This window comes from Schistocerca gregaria, chromosome 3, assembly GCF_023897955.1.
Source record: "Schistocerca gregaria isolate iqSchGreg1 chromosome 3, iqSchGreg1.2, whole genome shotgun sequence".
NCBI lineage: Eukaryota > Metazoa > Arthropoda > Insecta > Orthoptera > Acrididae > Schistocerca > Schistocerca gregaria.
Window position 1 is genome coordinate 713,757,427 of NC_064922.1, and position 19,193 is coordinate 713,776,619.

The window sequence follows — 19,193 nt, forward strand, 5'->3', positions numbered from 1 at the left end:
AATGACAATGAGATAAATATATGATGATATGTTTCAAATATTGTTTGAGATAATAAATCATCTACACTACTAGCCATTAAAGTTGCTACAACACGAAGATGACGTGCTACACGCGAAATTTAACCGACAGGGAGAAGAAGCTGTGATATGCAAATGATTAGCTTTTCAGAGTATTCACGCAAGGTTGGCGCCGGTGGCGACACCTACAACGTGCTGACATGAGGAAAGTTTACACCCGATTTCTCATACACAAACAGCAGTTGACCGGCGTTGCCTGGTGAAACGTTGTTGTGATGCCTCGTGTAAGGAGGAGAAATGCGTACCATCACGTTTCCGACTTTGATAAAGGTCGGATTGTAGCCTATCGCGATTGCGGTTCATCGTATCGCGACATTGCTGCTCGCGTTGGTCGAGATCCAATGACTGTTAGCAGAATATGGAATCGGTGGGTTCAGAAGGGTAATACGGAACGCAAAAGCCTCGTATAGCTAGCAGTCGAGATGACAGGCATCTTATCCGCATGGCTGTAACGTATCGTGCGGCCAAGTCTCGATCCCTGAGTCAACAGATGGGGACGTTTGCAAGACAACAACCATCTGCACGAACAGTTCGACGATGTTTGCAGCAGCATGGACTATCAGCTCGGAGACCATGGCTGCGGTTACCCTTGACGATGCATCACAGATAGGAGCGCCTGCGATTCTGTACTCAACGACGAACCTAGGTGCACGAATGGCAAAACGTCATTTTTTCGAATGAATCCAGGTGCTATTTACAGCATCATGATGGTCGCATCCATGTTTGAGGACATCGCAGAGAATGCACATTGGAAGCGTGTATTCGTCATCGCCGTACTGGCATATCACCCGGCGTGATGGTGTGGGGTGCCATTGGTTACACGTCTCAGTCACCTCTTGTTTTCACTGACGGCATTTTGAACAGTGGACGTTATATTTCAGATGTGTTACGATCCGTGGCTCTACCCTTCGTTCGATCCCTGCGAAACCCTACATTTCAGCAGGATAATGCACGACCGCAAGTTGCGGGATTTGTACGGGCCGTTCTGGATACAGAATATGTTTGACTGCTCCCGTGGCCAGCACATTCTCCAGATCTCTCACCAACTGGATACATCTGGTCAATGGTGGCCGAGCAACTGACTCGTCACAACACGCCAGTCAGTACTCTTGATGAACTGTGGTATCGTGTGAAGCTGTACGGGCAGCTGTACCTGTACACTCCATCCAAGCTCTGTTTGACTCAATGTCCAGGCGTATCAAGGCCGTTATTACGGCCAGAGGTGCTTGTTCTGGGTACTGATTTCTCAGGACCTATGCACCCAAATTGCGTGAAAATGTAATCACATGTCAGTTCTAGTATAATATATTTGTCCAATGGATACCCGTTTATCACCTGCAATTCTTCTTGGTGTAGCAATTTTAATGCCCAGTAGTGTAGTAACCCTCTTTTAGCTACCATTTAAACATTATCAGGTTTACATTCTATCTCATAAACACCTATCCGAACACCGTTACAAGCACTCTTAGCAAATTAATAATATGAGCACACGTAGTTGGTAACTTCAGAACATGTCTGCTCACCAAAAAGTGATTACTTTTCTTCTTTTATAAAAGTGTTAAAGTGAAGGTCTCTCTTACCCGGGAGGAGGAGGACGGAGGGGGAGGCGGCCCCCCTAGACTTTAGGGAAAGGAAAAAAATATACTACAGTCTGGTGTTTTTCTTTCAAGAAAATGATTTTCAAGTGGTATTACGCATGGTTTTAACAAGGTCGGAACTGGAACTATTTTCATGGCTACTTACAAGCCGTCATTCGTCTTCTAAAATATTGAAAATGTTGCATGCCCTCCAAGCCTAGGTTACCCCTTCCCTACAAATTAACGCGAGGGCGCCCTTGGTTACTCTGTATACAGTATTGATAAATGTGTGTGCACTCTAGATGTTGTAGCGCGGAAGTACGAAGTACTGCAAGTATGGTGATCGTGCACGTGCACGTTATTTTAAGAACGCAGACTAGAACTACATAAAACATACACACTCTTTCCTGAGAAAATAAAAATGTGACAGTGAAAAGTAACATCTACATCTACGACACTCCACAAGCCGCGTTACGGTACGTGGAGGAGGGTACGCTCTACCACTACTATTCATTCCCTTTCCTGCTTCTCTCGCAAATGGAGTGAGAGAAAAATTGTTGTCTCTATGCGTCATTATGAGCCCTAATTTCTAGTATCTTATCTTCTTGATCCTTACGCGCGATGTATGTTTGCCGTTGTGGAATCGTACGAAGGTCAGCATCACATGCCGGTTCTCTAAATTTCCTCATTACTGTTTCTCGAAGAGAACGTCGTCCACCCGCGAGGTATTCCCATTTGATTTCCCGAGGGATCTCCGTAACACTTACGCGTTGATCGAACCTACCGGTAACAAATCTAGCACCCGGCCTCTGAATTGCTTAAGTTTTTTACTTGAATTTGACCTGGTACTAATCCCAAACACTCGAGCGCTACTCAAGAATAAGTCACACTAGCGTCCTATATGAGATCTCCTTTACAGGTAAGCCACTCTTTCCTAAAATTCTTCCAATAAACCGAAGTCCACCTTGAGGCGTAGCGCCGTATACCGATCCTGCCTTGGAGGCGGTTAAGTGGGAGATGTGTCTCAGAGCTGGACAGTGACAGATGGTGACGCGAGACTGGACGCGCACATAGTTTATGTATCAGCTGACAGAGGACAGTATTGGATAGGGGACTGTGGTTTAGTTTCAATTGTGCCCACTAGTGTGCACTAAAGTAATAAAATGTTTTTCATAAACTGTTCTAGTATTTGCATAAAATGTTGTTACGTCTTTTTGTGTAGGTAAAATGTTATAAATATGCTTTAGCAGTATGAATGATGCGTGAGCGTGGTTTGAGGTTAATATGAAGATAATTGTTTAACGAGTTATGTAGTGGGATTTAGAGAGGGAACATTTCGAAGAAGTATGGATGTGGACAAAAGGGAGTTTTGTAGAATATATTTGTAAAGGAAGTTTATGGTAACGGGAAAGTTAATTCAGGTATAAATAACAATACTAAATAACTTTATGCATAAACAAAACTTCAGCATATTAGATAATTACGTCGGTAAAATGTGCAGTCGTTAGGTTTACTATTTTGCGATTGGTTATGGATGAAAAGCGCGGACTGACGCGGGAGAGAGTTGTTTCGCTATTGCCTGTTGAGTAAACTGACCAATGGTAAAGCAATATTCTTCGCGATCCTTTCTCTGCTGGTAGAGAAGACTTAGAGTATCCTATAGAAGTGTGCGAGCCTAGCCATGAAACAGTTCGGACGTGTGTAATAGTAGTTCCGATGGAAACGATAAGTTGTCGGATCTAGCAGTGTTTCATACATAAAAAGTGTGGTAAAGTGACGCCATAATTATTCCGATGGGCGTGGAGAAATTTCGGAATTTTTAAGTGAATTTTGTGACGAGAAAAGACGTAAATTCCGGGTGGCGTATTGAGCAGGTCGGTGGCTAAAAATTGTGACTGCGTTAGGTATTGACAGACTTAATATTTGGCGAGCATTCTCAACCAAAAACAATACGTATTTTTGTAGTTTTCGGGAAATGCAAAGCCATAAAATTTGCTAACGTGGGTGGAAGGGATTGTGAGTGACTGTGTTGAGACTAACACGGGCTTGGCAGTGATACTTGTTCACCTAAGTTTCAGAATATATTAATTACGGACAAAATTTCTAACCTTTCATTTCGTGTGAAAACTTTCTCCCGAAATATAGATTTAGTGACTTTAATTGCAGCCTGGTTCACGTCGAAGTACAGTAGGTTTCGCTCGGCTTCCGTACTGATAATATGCTGAGACAATGTTCACAGGAAGGTGCAGGTCCGTTGTAAAGGGACGGAAGGAACCGCACCGCCGCAACCGTTCACCTTTCCTACCATAGTTATCACATGCTAGTTCCATTTCATATCGTTTTTCCAACGTTACTCACAGATATTAACAAATTGATTGTGTCAAGCAGGATACTAGTAATACTGTTTCCGAACATTAAAGGTTTGTTCTTCCTACTCATCTTCATTAACTTACATTTTCCCATATTTAAAGCTATCTGCCATTCTTCAAACCAGCAAGAAATTTTGTCTAAGTTGTCTTATATCTTCCTACACTCAACTTCGACACCTCACTGTACACCACAGCATCATCAGCAAACAATCGCAGATTGGTGCCCACCCTGTACACAAAATCATTTATGTATAGAAAGAACAACAGCGGTCCTATCACACTTCCCTGGGGAACTCTTGACGACACCTATGTCTCTCGTGAACACTCGCCGTAGGAGAGACAGCATACTGGGTTTCCTTAAGAAATCTTCGAGCCATTGACATATCTGTTAACTTATTCAATGTGCTCGTAATTTCATTAACAACCTGCAATGGGGCACTGTTGCAAAAGTCTATTGCCTCTGGTTCTTGTAGTTTATCCAGGTCCCATCTCCTTAAATTCCCACCATTTTTGCAGGTTCTACAGTTTTAATCTACAGGTCATAATCAATAGATTGTGGTCAGTGTCCACATCTGCCCCTGGAAATGTCTTACAATTCAAAACCTGTTTCCTAAATCTCTGCCGTACCATTATATAATCTATCTGAAACCTGTCAGTATCTCCAGGCTTCTTCCATGTATACAGCTTTCTTTTACGGTTCTTGAACCAAGTGTTAGCTATGATTAAGTTGTGTTCTGTGCAAAATTCTACCAGGCGGCTTCCTTCTTAATTTCTTTGCCCCAGTCCATATTTACCTACTACATTTCCTTCTCCCCCTTTTCCTACTACCAAGTTCCAGTCACCCATTTGTTCCTTATCCTCCCATTAAAGTCCTTATTTTTCCAAAGCCTTATTGATTATCTTTTCATCAAATGTATTGAAAATTGCTGGTGGCATACAGCAACCCTGCCTCACACCCCCTTCAAAACACACCTCTTCACTTTCATCTTCCTCTACTCAAACTACCACTTTCCATTGCATACAGAGTTCATTTAGCAACCTTCTGTCCTTTCAGTCTACACAGTATCTTCCAGAATCTTCAGTGCCATGTACCACTCAGTTGGGTCAGATACTTTTTCCCAGCTGACAAAATGACAAATGTTTCTCTGTTCACTTCCAAAAATTTTTCTGCCCTCATCCCCAGACATCTAAGTGAATCTCAGGTTCCTCTTCCTTTTCCAAGTCCAAACTGACCTACTCCTGTCTTCTCCTCTTTTTTCCTTTCTATTCTTCTCAGCTTATTGCCCTTCATCCATAGTTCGCAGCATACCATGTGAGAAATGGGCAACCCGAGTTTCGCACGAGTGATGCTTGAGTATGGGCGTCTCCGTTAGCGAGGTCTCCATTTTTGCCAAACATGTACTGCAGATTATTTATTATTTTTTATTTTTGGGAATATGGAATGATTTTGCCAATGAGATCGTCGAGATAATATAGGCAAAAGTTTGTTTCTGCACCATCATAGAAGTTAGGAAATAATGCGTAAAGATACAACCTGAATGCTGAGGCGCTCTCAAAACAGTTATTGACGAACTATTATCAAACTAAAGCTGGTCCTCGTAAGTTTTGTAGCACATACTAAAACCAGACTTCCACAACAACTGTAAACAAGTCTTGGGGACGTGAAAACGATTCAGTTATGCCACATAGTAAATTTTCACAAGTCCATTCGCAACTCGAAGATATTCTAACACCACCAACTGAGGTATGCAGACTTCCCTTAGAGAATAACAGCAGCGATTCTATAATGGAGGCTGTGTTGACCATATGCAGCATTCCTACTATAAGGGTCGATGACTGTGACCCTTGCTAATGCCAGATAATGAAGCATGGAGCACAGTACTGAGGGTCTGTCAGGAGCTGTGGATGCTAATGGGCAGCTTTAGCGAATCATACATTAATTAGCTTTGTTTGTAATTGAACTGTCTTTCAAGAAGTTTCAGCTTATTGATGGAGGATAGGACAAGCAATTTTGGTTATTAAAATTTTTATTTTGCTTCAATATCCGTCAGAGTTGAGACAACAGTTCCTTCTTTGTGGTGAGCAGTTTCAGATAGTGACATCCTTCTTTGAACCATGTCTACAAATGATTTTGTAGTGTTAACAAAGGCAAAATTATAACGTACCTTGTAATGGTACTTGAATTACGTAACCATTATGATACCTCACCCGAACCTCTCGTTACCAGTAATATTCTATTGTATTTCTGTTAACTACTTAACATATTTCTGAGACAACATTCAGATTCGATTTCACTTTTGATACATCGACATGTTTATATGGCAACGATATTATTCTTATGTGTATTCTTTCTTTTTTCACTATGATCTTTGACGTATTTGTAACACTGATTTTTGGGCGCGTAAGCGATAGTTAGTTAGTTGTTATGTTGTTAGAGAGTCGGACGAGGAGTAAGTCAAGTCGTGGACGTTATGTTGGAAAGACGAATATTGTCGTCAGCTTATAAAATGTGAACTTTAACAGTGACTGTGAGGAAGATGTTTTCAAGTATGTTTTGTATTGTGAAGTGATGTTTTGTGTGTTTCGTGATATTGCAATAAAAGCAATTAAAAGGAAGTGTAACTTAAATTCGGAGTGCTGATTATTTTTTTTTTACATCACTATTGCGCCAACTTTGAAAGGTTTAATCTCCAAGAATGGTTTGAGAAGCGCATCTACAAAACTTTTGAATAAAGCAGCGTAAAACCTAGGCCTCTTTTCATCCGAGCTTGGAATCATAACCACCTAGATTTTCAACGATTGAGCCATGATTTTACGACGAGACCAGCGTGGGAAACACAAAAAGATTAGTGCCTAGTTTTTTCATCATTACATGAAATGACTATTAACTGTACTCTAATGACACCTGCCACATAATATGATTGTTGTTGTCCGATAATGCAGTATTTAGCAGCGTGAGCAACACCACAATCGTTATTAAAATTTTGACCTTTGTTGTGGTAGGGTTGTTATAACCTCCATCATTGTACATACAAGATGAACATTACTTAAAGCATTATAATTGAATTGAATTGAATTTTTCTTCTTTTGTTCTCTTACATAATTTAGGTGTAAGTGTAATCATTCAGTTTTCACCAAAGTACATGTCAGTTACTAAATGTGCATTATTCCTCCTCATAGGTACAACATGATAAACCTTGTATGAGCGTATGTGTGTATTCGTTCCATTCAAACGCAGCAAACTGAAGGGCTGCATTACCCTTAATAGTCTCATAAACTCGGTAGAGGTCACTAGCAGTGATACGCTTCAATATCACTCGGAACTGAAACTTCACAAGCACTTTTAACCATCTGTAACGAACGACACTTGACAGCACAAACCTTCATTCCAATTGTTACAATTAATTAAAGTCATTTACCTTTAGTTTACATAGACAGTTGTGATATTACATAAAATTAAGACAACTCCACAATATGATCGACCTGAAACTAAGTACTAATGCTAATGCAGTTTAGGAAAATAAAGATTTGAGTTGTCTGTTCTGTGGCAGCCACAGAGCTAGCTGTGGATGCAGAATGCAGAGTGGAGTGTGTTGACGCATTACAGCTCAGCAGTATCTCGCGCTTTTCAACAGGGCAAACTCGACAAACTTATAGGATGTTTCCCAATCAGCTTCTAGCAGCTTTGCGTGGGACAGCAATGGTGCAGAAATATGGCATGTCGTCTCCAGCAGAGTAAAACCATGGACACGAGTGTCCACTCGGAGATACGAGTTAGGCCCAGCAGCAGCTAGTGCCCCTCCCAAGTACAGCGATAGCACGATGCCTCATCAAGCACCATCAGTTCGGCCCTAGAGAGCCGGTGGTAGGAGACTGCAAGCCTTCGAGTCAGTGGTGTGAGACTGATCGTTCACAGCAGCTAAGTGCAGCATACCAGGCTGGTTGTGGCTTCAAAGATACTACTCATCTGATGATTGGTAGGCAGTACATGACAATTTCTATCTCAATGCCGGTTCACTGCAACTGGAAGACGGAGCAACTCGGGAGCCCAAGTATTCGTAGCTGTCTGTCAGAGGCAATGATGTTATGCCTTACTGAGCAAGGTCAAACACGGCCTCATTTCTAGGTTTGTAAGCAGTCTCCACTGCACATTGGTGTCCCAACTGAGGCTTTCAGCTCTTTAGCTTGGTACTTTTCTGTAATATCAGAAAGCTGAAAGACGTTCATGTGCAAGGTATGTGTTGTTACAGCACGTTGCAATGCTGTCAGAATGCCGTTACATTGTTTCCACAGGGATGCCATTTTCCTGAATTGGCGATTCTTACATCTCACTCAACTGATGTGTGGCAATGGTCTCGGCTGCGCGCCGTGATATTGCCGTATCGGCTCTCCTGTCTGTTTGTCATTCCGCTTTCGGTACTGTGCTCAAGCCTGCCTTGCCATGGATTGGAGCAGACTGGGGAAACTTTTAATAATTTTTTTTATATTTTCCCAGTATTTCTTTATGCAGACACTACAAATGTAGCCGGCCGCGGTGGTCTCGCGGTTCTAGGCGCGCAGTCCGGACCGTGGGACTGCTACGGTCGCAGGTTCCAATCCTGCTTCGGGCATGGATGTGTGTGATGTCCTTAGGTTAGTTAGGTTTAAGTAGTTCTAAGTTCTAGGGGACTAATGACCACAGCAGTTGAGTCCCATAGTGCTCAGAGCCATTTGAACCATTTGAACTACAAATGTACCGACGAGCAGAACACCCATTCCAAGTTACACCCATGACAAGTTCGGCAAGAATGCAGCTAGTGGCTACAAAATGGCTCTACATCTTCATGAAACAGTTTATAATTTTTGCCAACTGAGATTTTGTTAAATCATTATCATCAGCATCGTCGTCGCCGTAGTCGTCTTCCTCTCCCCTATATTGCTCCTTCCTCTTCATTTTGTACAATTTTGACTCTTTATTACTTCTAATTGATTACAAGTACGTTTTCATTTTGGATTTTGTCCAAAATATTTTCTGTCCAAAGTTTTTGCTAAGAGAGAAAATAAAGTCCGATCAGTGGCGAAACGGAAACCACTGTGAAAATCAAGAAGGTTTTACTTTAATAATTACTACATCTTCCAGCTACTTCTCTACGTAGTCGCCGCTCTGACTTAGACACTTGTCGTTGCGTTGTACCAACTTTCCAATACCCTCGTCATAGAACACAGCCACCTGTGCTTTCCGCCTATTCTCTAGACCTGTCTGCAGCTCACTGTCTATTCAAAATGTTGAATAGCGCCAGCGGTTCATGTGAGCAGTGATGAAAATCAGGGGAGCCAATTACGGACTGTATTGTAAGTGATCAGACACTTCCCTTCGAAAACGCTGCAGGAGCATCTTCATTGCCCCTGTATTTGAGAACCGTCATGCAGAAGGAAACGCTTGGCAGTTATGTTATTGTGCCGCTTGACATCAGGCGAAATCCGGAATGAGGCCCTCATACTTGGCGGAAGACACTACCTATTTAGGGATGTTTACGTGTTTACTGTGCCCTAGGAACTCAAAAGAGCGACATGGCGCGATCGATTGGCGTACTACAGACACTGCCCAATGTATGTGTGCAAAGCTTCAACAGATTTTCACTATGATTTCCTTTTCACACTTAACTGGACCTTACTTTCCGAATAGCCCTCGTGTAATTTACATATGTGCAAATCGTTTTCGTTTCTGAGAGGCTACTGATCTCTTTAAGAACATTTTGTTTCTGTCAAGCTGATTCTCTTTACGGGCAGGAGGATTAGAATGGAAATAAATCTACAATTTCCTACGAACCGTATTAATTGCCAAGTACAGTAACCACAGAGAGCACTTACAATAGGGAGGTGTCTCGTTCTTACCAGAGTAAATAGCTCGCAACAATCTAAGAGATTACCTATCAGTGGAACCTTGGACGACGTTTTCTTTGATCACACAGGGTACACAATTTTCATTATAAAGTAATATTACAACGAAAAGTGGAAAAATATTTACTTCATTGCTGAATTACCCACCATGTGTGTTCAAATTATTAATCTGGAAAGCGTGTTTATACTGGTGCTTCATAGGTGTTTGTGGTTGGACACGTTTAACTGATGATGTTTCTGTGTTGGGTAAAACAGAATTACTATTAGCTCAAATAAAGTTTAAAACAAATTGTTGTATAACGGCAGCAGCCCACATACGTCCACTGCCGGTCTCAGGTGTCCGCCATGCGTTGTCCATCTAACGGAACTCACGGAGACCAGCCAGGACGCTCCATTCTGCTTACGACCGTCGTCGTACTAGTACGTTACTGTGTGTGGACTGGTCCCACACGGGCGCCGCGCTATGGCTATATGAGATGACGCTTCCCGTAGACCTGGTATTACGCCAGTGAACTTCGTGTTTGCTGTTTCAAGTGATCACCTTTCAGTTGTTGTTTATGATACTAACGTCATTGTGCACAGGTGCAGTTAATAACGTATTCTGTATTGCAACTGGAGAATCATCTCTTAATACAGCAAGCAACTACCTATAATGTGGAGGACAGAAAACAAAGTGTCACATGTGTAGGACGGTATCATTTAGAAATATTTATAAGGAGTTATTGCTTCAGTGGTTTAGTTTTATTTCTTTCACTAATGTCGCGATTGAGTGTGGTGTGTAGCTTTACTTGTTCTCAGCCAGAGGTTCTGTAGTTGTGCTTGGTATGACCAAGCAGCTGGAATCATAGAAAGAACTGAATCTCTCCGACAAGTGGCAGAGCCCCAGGTGCGGAGTTCCCTTCACCCTGACGGCGTGGCCACTGCAGATCTGTTCCCGTCTGCAGAGCCGGTGGCACCCGCGAGTGGCGTCGCAGGAGCTCGTGTTTGCACCATGCAACCAGAGCAGATGCTGCCTGCTTCAGCGTTGAGTACGCTACCTGCTTCAGTGTAATTTTTTAAGTAAATAGTAATAATAGGGCCTATAGGTGCGAGTTGTTTCTGGCAGAGCAGCAACAGCGCTTGTATCTCGTTTAAAGAACACCTAGACATTCGCATACAATGAAGGAGAAGAGCAGGACAGGAAGGACGTTGCGGAACAAAGAGAAGTGATGGAAAAGGAGGAGGAGGTGACATTTATGGGGTGACCTTGAGGGTGATCTTGAGTGGATGAAAGAATTATTGGCCTAGAAACTCTGGACGAAAAACTGTTCTTGAGACACTAATAAACTTTCCTTCTTCTCTTATATTCTCTAACCAACTTGTCCGGTTACGGAATCTAACATTCCGCACACAAAGAATATCAGTTTTTCTTCCCTTATGACGACGTCATACTGAGTACTTCTCATCTACAGATACAAATGAGAAGCTATTTTACCTCCAAAATACGTCGCCCGAGAGTATGCTATCATTATGAAGCCATACAGCAGAGCTGCATGCCATCGGGAAAAAAATTAGCTGCTGTTGTCTTCCCTTGCTTTCAGACGTTTGCAGTACAAACATAGTAATGGCATGTTGGCTAGTGTTACAAGACCCCCATCAGTCAGTTAACCACCATGGAGACCCTAGGTTATTGGAAAGGCAGCTGCCTCTCTTAAGGAATCACAGACGGTCCAACCTTTCCAAAGATACCTGCCCATTTTGGTTGCAGCTACAGTATGGCCATCTGTATCACTGAGGCCCGCAAGCCACCCCATCTTGGAAAGGTCCGTAATTAATAGGGTGAAGTGTGGTAACTGGTGTATGATACCTAATAATCCATTTTAACATTATTACTCTGTAATGATCAATTTGAGAAAAGGGTTCCTTCTATAAATTACTCAAAAAATTATGCTTATCAAATTCCAACCTCGACCTGTGGAAATCCAGGGTGTACTAGATACTGTAGCAATGCATACGACATGTCTTCGACGAAGAGTGTGCACCATCAAAGATCGATTACGAGAATACCAGCGACACATTCGTATAATATATCATAACAAGTCGGCAGTCACATAGTACTAATCGTCTGAGACTCATGCAACGGAATATGAATGCACCAGAATTTTACCACAAACTCTGAACTACTAGGACAGTGTCGTTAAAAAGACAGTCGAAATATTGACTAGGTACAATTTCACAAACCGGAACTGCGGCTGTAGTCTGCGCAAAGCTTGGGAAACATCTGAGGGTCAAATTGTTCAGACGACACACAGCAAACAAGAGCTGGCGACCAGAGCAAGTGAGTGTCTACATTCACGATGCTCTAGCAGAGTGCCATGCTATGTATCTCGGCCGCCAAAGAGCTCCCTCAGGCGTGGGCGGACATAAGTCGACCGTATCCGCCAGGAGATCAGTTAGTCAGCGCACCTGACGATAGCTATGTGTCTGACTGCTGAAATATTGCGCCCCTAGGCCACTATGAAACTGAAGGATCACAACTTCCAAAATTTTGTCGGGTTCACACTGTACAGCACTGAGTTGCTGAAGTCTTTGACTTCACTAGTTCAGAGCTATCCGGAAACGGATACCATTAAGTGTGAATAAAACAACGGCCGAAACAGTGGTTCCCACACGGCACTCATCACAGGAGATATGAGATTCCATTTCTGCGGCAGACTGCCACCAGTGGCGCATGAAGTCGGACAAGAGGGAAACACTACACTTTCTCAAAAATGCATACATTTGAAACCGTTCACTATAACGAGAAATCTACAACTATACACAAACGATGGTATCCTACGGTTTTCACGCGAAAAACGTGCCTTAAAACACATGTAATGAGGAAACATAAATGAATGGCACTGTCAGCACCTCTACCGAACGCTACCATACTGATACTCCAATTTTTCATACCTGTGAAATGTGTTAATTGTATTTTCACCCTTGTCGATGTTATTTTAAGTTTTTTCAGCACAGAATAAATTGATTCCTACAGATGAACAACGATTTCAACATATGACGGCTGTTGGGTAAGTCTAACGATACTGGTACTTTTCAGAGATCGCAACGCAGCATCCCGTGGAGGTGGGCATGAACAACTTAACGCCACCTTTAATATCTGAGGAAGATCTAGTCATTGACATCTACATCTAGATCGATACTCTGCAAATCACATTTAAGTGCCAGGCAGAGGGTTCATCGAACCACTTTCACAATTCTCTTTTATTCCAATCTCGTATAGCGCGCGGAAAGAATGAACACCTATATCTTTCACTGCGAGATCTGATTTCCTTTATTTTATCGTGGTGATCGTTCCTCCCTATGTACGTCGGTGTCAACAAAATATACTCCTGGAAATGGAAAAAGAACACATTGACACCGGTGTGTCAGACCCACCATACTTGCTCCGGACACTGCGAGAGGGCTGTACAAGCAATGATCACACACACGGCACAGCGGACACACCAGGAACCGCGGTGTTGCCCGTCGAATGGCGCTAGCTGCGCAGCATTTGTGCACCGCCGCCGTCAGTGTCAGAAAGTTTGCCGTGGCATACGGAGCTCCATCGCAGTCTTTAACACTGTTAGCATGCCGCGACAGCGTGGACGTGAACCGTATGTGCAGTTGACGGACTTTGAGCGAGGGCGTATAGAGGGCATGCGGGAGGCCGGGTGGACGTACCGCCGAATTGCTCAACACGTGGGGCGTGAGGTCTCCACAGTGCATCGATGTTGTCGCCAGTGGTCGGCGGGAGGTGCACGTGCCCGTCGACCTGGGACCGGACCGCAGCGACGCACGGATGCACGCCAAGACCGTAGGATCCTACGCAGTGCCATAGGGGACCGCACCGCCACTTCCCAGCAAATGAGGGACACTGTTGCTCCTGGGGTATAGGCGAGGACCATTCGCAACCGTCTCCATGAAGCTGGGCTACGGTCCAGCACACCGTTAGGCCGTCTTCCGCTCACGCCCCAACATCGTGCAGCCCGCCTCCAGTGGTGTCGCGACAGGCGTGAGTGGAGGGACGAATGGAGACGTGTCGTCTTCAGCGATGAGAGTCGCTTCTGCCTTGGTGCCAATGATGGTCGTATGCGTGTTTGGCGCCGTGCAGGTGAGCGCCACAATCAGGACTGCATACGACCGAGGCACACAGGGCCAACACCCGGCATCATGGTGTGGGGAGCGATCTTCTACACTGGCCGTACACCTCTGGTGATCGTCGATGGGACACTGAATAGTGCACGGTACATCCAAACCGTCATCGAATCCATCGTTCTACCATTCCTAGACCGGCAAGGGAACTTGCTGTTCCAACAGGACAATGCACGTCCGCATGTATCCCGTGCCACCCAACGTGCTCTAGAAGGTGTAAGTCAACTACCCTGGCCAGCAAGATCTCCGGATCTGTCCCCCATTGAGCATGTTTGGGACTGGATGAAGCGTCGTCTCACGCGGTCTGCACGTACAGCACGAACGCTGGTCCAATTGAGGCGCCAGGTGGAAATGTCATGGCAAGCCGTACCACAGGATTACATCCAGCATCTCTACGATCGTCTCCATGGGAGACGAAAGGTGGATATACACTGTACTTGCGCCGACATTGTGCATGCTCTGTTGCCTGTGTCTATGTGCCTGTGGTTCTGTCAGTGTGATCATGTGATGTATCTGACCCCAGGAATGTGTCAATAAAGTTTCCCCTTCCTGGGACAATGAATTCACGGTGTTCTTATTTCAATTTCCGGGAGTGTATTTTCGCATTCGGAGAAGAAAGTTGGTGACTGGAATTTCGTGAGAAGATTCAGTCGCAACGAAAAACTCCTTTCTTTTACTGACGTCCAGCCGAAATCCTGTATAATTTCTGTGACACTCTCTCCCATAAGTCGCGATAATACAAAACCTGCCAATAAAACGGAGCCTTTGCTTAGCCTTCCCCACAACATTTTTCATGTGTTCTTTCCATTTCAAGTTGTTGGTAACTGTAATACCTTGGTAATTAGTTGAATTTACGGCTATTAGATTAGACTGATTTATCGTGTAACCGAAGTTTAACAAGTTCCTTTTAGCACTCATGTGGATGACCTCATACTTTTCGTTATTTAGGGTCAACTGCCACTTTTTGCACCATTCAGATATTTTTTTCTAAACCGTTTTGCAAATTTGTTTTGATTTTCAGATGACTTTATTAGTCAATAAACGACTGCATCATCTGCAAAAAACTGAAGACGACTGCTCAGATTGTCTCCCAAATCGTTTATATAGATAAGGAACAGCAAAGGGCCTATAACTCGACCTTGGGGAACGTCAGAGATCACTTCTGTTTTACTCAATATACCTCTCTGACAGGAAATCGCAAATCCAATCACATAACTGAGACGATATTACATACGCACGCAATTTCACTACAAGCCGCTTGTGTGGTGCAGTGTCAAAAAACTTCCGGGTATTCAGGAATACGGAATCGATCTGAAATCCCTTGTCAATAGCACTCAGAACTTTATGTGAATAAAGAGCTGGTTGTGTTTCACATGAACGATGTTTTCTAAACCCATGTTGATTGTGTGTCAATAGACCGTTTCCTTCGAGGAAATTCATAATGTTCGAACACAATATACCTTCTAAAATACTGCTGCATATCGACGTTACCGATATGGACCTGTAAATCAGTGGATTACTCCTACTACCTTTCTTGAATATTGGTGTGACCTGTGCAACTTTCCAGCCTCTGGGTACGGATCTTCCGTCGAGCGAACGGTTGTATATGAGAGTTAAGTATGGAGCTCATGCATCAGCATACTCGAAAGGAACCTAATTGGTATAAAGTCTGGACCAGAAGACTTGCTTTTATTAAGTGATTTAAGTTGTTTCAGTACTCCGAGGATATCTACTTTAACGTTACTCATGTTGACAGTTGCTATCGATTCGAATTCTGGAATATTTAGTTCGTCTTCTTTTGTGAAGGCATTTCGGAAGGCTGTGTTTAGCAAATCTGCTTTTACAGCACTGTCTTCGATAGTATCTCCTTTGTTATCGCGCAGAGAAGGCATTGGTTGTTTCTCTCCGCTAACATACTTCACATACGACCAGAATCTCATAGGTTTAGGTGTGTTTTTTTTTTCCTTAGCGTTTCCGCTCGACAGTCGTATCACCAACAGTATAAGGGCTGAAATATCCCTTGTGGATTTGTTACTCAGTTGACATCGAATGACTAGTCCACGTTTGAGATCACTGTTATCTCCTGGTGGACTCCCTCTGATGTTACTCTGTCTCCAGTGGCAGCACTATACTGCTCACCTCCTGTTATGCTGACGTGTCCTCCCATCGTGACATCTGGTGGTCATTTCCGCATTCCATAGAGATACTTTTGGTCAGATAGTGTATATGGTGCTGCATGGTGTAAGACTTCCTACTAGCCGTCAGTGTATAATACTACATTGCGTAAAGATGGAGAAGACAGGTTTGTCCTAGCGATCTCTCTGAGTACTAGTGAAGGCACAACACGCACGAGGACACCTCTTCTGCACCTGGCAATGATGAGCACCACTGTGTTTCGGAGAAGGTTCCAGCTGGAGAAGATGCTGAGGAAGCCCTTTCGGTCCCGTTTGCTCTTCGCCATGGCGCGGAGCACCCGTGAGGTGAACGGGGCGACCGTGGAGCCGTTGGTGGCGGCGATGCGCCGCAGCAGCGCCAGCGCCTCCTGGTCTCGGCCCCTGCAGGCCAGCCAGCGCGGCGACTCGGGGAACCACCTGCAGGCAGCGGCAGGGGCCATGCATCGCACAGCTCAGGCAGGGGTGGGTGGTACAGAAATCTGTGCGACTTAAAACAAACTGGCAGTCCGGTAGATGAGGAAAACATGTAGTTGTCGAAAATGTTTCAGCCGGCAAATCAAAATACGGCAAGTGCAGTTATTCATAAAATCTTATATACTACACTAAAACGGTAAAATTTGCCATTGTGTGTGTGTGTGTGTGTGTGTGTGTGTGTGTGTGTGTTTACTTCTTAACGCTAAAACGGCTAGAATGATTTGGATGAAATTTGAAACAGAGATAGCTTATACCCTGAATTATCATATAGGCTTCCTTACATATGCCTACATTTCAAAAGGGTAGAGTTGAAAAACAACTGTAACCTATCATGCGCAAATACCCATACTTTATACATCCAGTATTTGAGAATGAGAAAACTTGCAACAAACTTTACAAATTATATTAAACCTTTACAAAACTTTTTCTCGCCTACAACCTACACTAATAATAAAAATTTTACCTCTTACTCCATTTTCGCTGTATGTGCATTAACCCCGCATGAAGCATGGCGTTTTATTACTTCTTTACTATTAACTGTATTCGTGACCTCCGGCCGGTGTGGCCGAGCGGTTCTAGGCGCTACTGTCTGCAACCGCGCGACCGCTACGGTCGCAGGTTCGAATCCTGCATCGGGCGTGGATGTGTGTGATGTCCTTGGGTTAGGTAGGTTTAAGTAGTTCTAAGTTCCAGGCGACTGATGACCTCAGAAGTTAAAACCTATAGTGTTCAGAGCCATTTGAACCATTTTGTATTCGTGACACAATTTGCAGACGGTATTTGCATGTACCACTGAATGTACTGCAAAATTATAGCATTGTATGACACACAATTCAGGAGGTAGGACGTTGTAAAAAGTGAGTTATGTGGAATACTGCCACATCAAGTATTACGTTTAAATTAATTACTTACTTCCCATAAAATCTATTCGCAACACATTTCAAAGACAATGTCCACATATGTCGTTAAATGTGGCTACAAAAATATATCATTGTCTGACACATAGTTCAGAAGAAATTATGACAAATATTGATATGTGTGGCAAACTGCCGCATCATGCATTGCGTTTTAATTTCTTACTTCTTTACTACTAACTCTATTCACAACACATACTGCAGGCAGAGCCCACATATAGACTGGAGGTACCAGCAACATAATATCATTGTAGGATAAATAGCTCATTAGATATTGATATCATAACTATTAAAATAAAACTGCTGGACATAATTCGCTAGAGATGCAGGTGAAATGTGTTTAAAAATACGCTTGCAATACTTTGAAAACATGTCGGATACATTTGACAGGTGTATACGTGATCAAAATCATGGGCAAAGACTACATGCTAAGCTCCTGGTACAATTTCAGCCAAAGAACTATCAGCGCCCTACTGTTGTGGGGAGAGAAGAGGGAGGAGGAGGTGGACAGACAAAGAAGGGGATAAGGACACAGAGGTTGGGGATGAGCAGAGAGACAGGAGGAGGAGGAGGGGGAGGAGGAGGAAATACGCAGGGAAATGGAGGGGAAGGAGAAAATTGACAAACAGAGGAGGAAGAAATGTACAGGGAGAGGAGGAGACAGAGAAAGAGAGGAAGGGATACAGACTGGAGAGACGAAGAGATGAAAAGCGACAGGGAGAGGAGGACACAGGCAGCGAGAGGGAGAGGAGAAAAGTTGTAGGAGGATGTCGACCGAGAGAGCGAGAAGGAGGAGATCGACAGAGAATGTGAGGAAGGAGGAGTTGGAGAGAGAGAAAGAGAAGGATAGGATGGATGAGGGAGTGGAAGGACGAGGGCAGAGAGAGGTGGGGGAGGAGATCGATAGAGGGAGGGTGAGGACGAGATCGGCAATGAGAGGGGAGAGGAGGAGACTGACAGAGAGAAGAAGACACAGAAAATCAACAGTTTGGTAGCAGGGGAGGGAAAAGACGAGATGTGTTAATAGAAGACTCCAATATATACACAGTCAGGCTTTTTTTTAGAAACAGTCTGTCATTTGCAAGCCTCTTCACCTGTACATAATCACTGCAATGCACATCCATTTGAAACTGATTACTGTATTCAATCTTTGGTCTCCTTCCACATTTTTTAACCTGCATATATCCCCGCCTTTACCGAAATGCCGATTTCTTGATGCCTGATATAGGTTTATCAATCAAATCCTTTTCTTAATCAAGTTGTGCCCTTAATTTATTTTTCCGCATTTCGGTTTGGTACCGACTCATTAATTATTAGACCTAGTCATTTAATCTTTAGCATTTTCCTTTAGGGACACATTTTAGAAAACTTTGTTCTCATCTTGTAAGCACTGTGTATCATCCATGTTACACTTCCGCACGCTCCAGATCAGTTACTTCAGAAAAGACAACTGCTAATTTGCATTTTAAATCCTCTCTACTTCGGCCATCATCTGTTATTTTGCTCCCCAACTAGCGAACCTAATTTACTTCTATTAGTGCCTCCATTCTTAATCCA

At 43.5% G+C, this 19,193-nt stretch overlaps 1 protein-coding gene across 1 annotated transcript in view; it reads right to left on the reverse strand.

Annotated features, from left to right (window-relative positions):
- LOC126355568 (solute carrier family 22 member 7-like) overlaps window positions 1-19,193 on the reverse strand; it is a 112,627-nt gene that overhangs the window by 40,457 nt on the left and 52,977 nt on the right. The window contains exon 7 of the mRNA XM_050005930.1: window positions 16,444-16,665. Within this exon, the coding sequence (XP_049861887.1) occupies window positions 16,444-16,665 (222 nt within the window). The remainder of the gene's footprint in view (window positions 1-16,443; window positions 16,666-19,193) is intronic.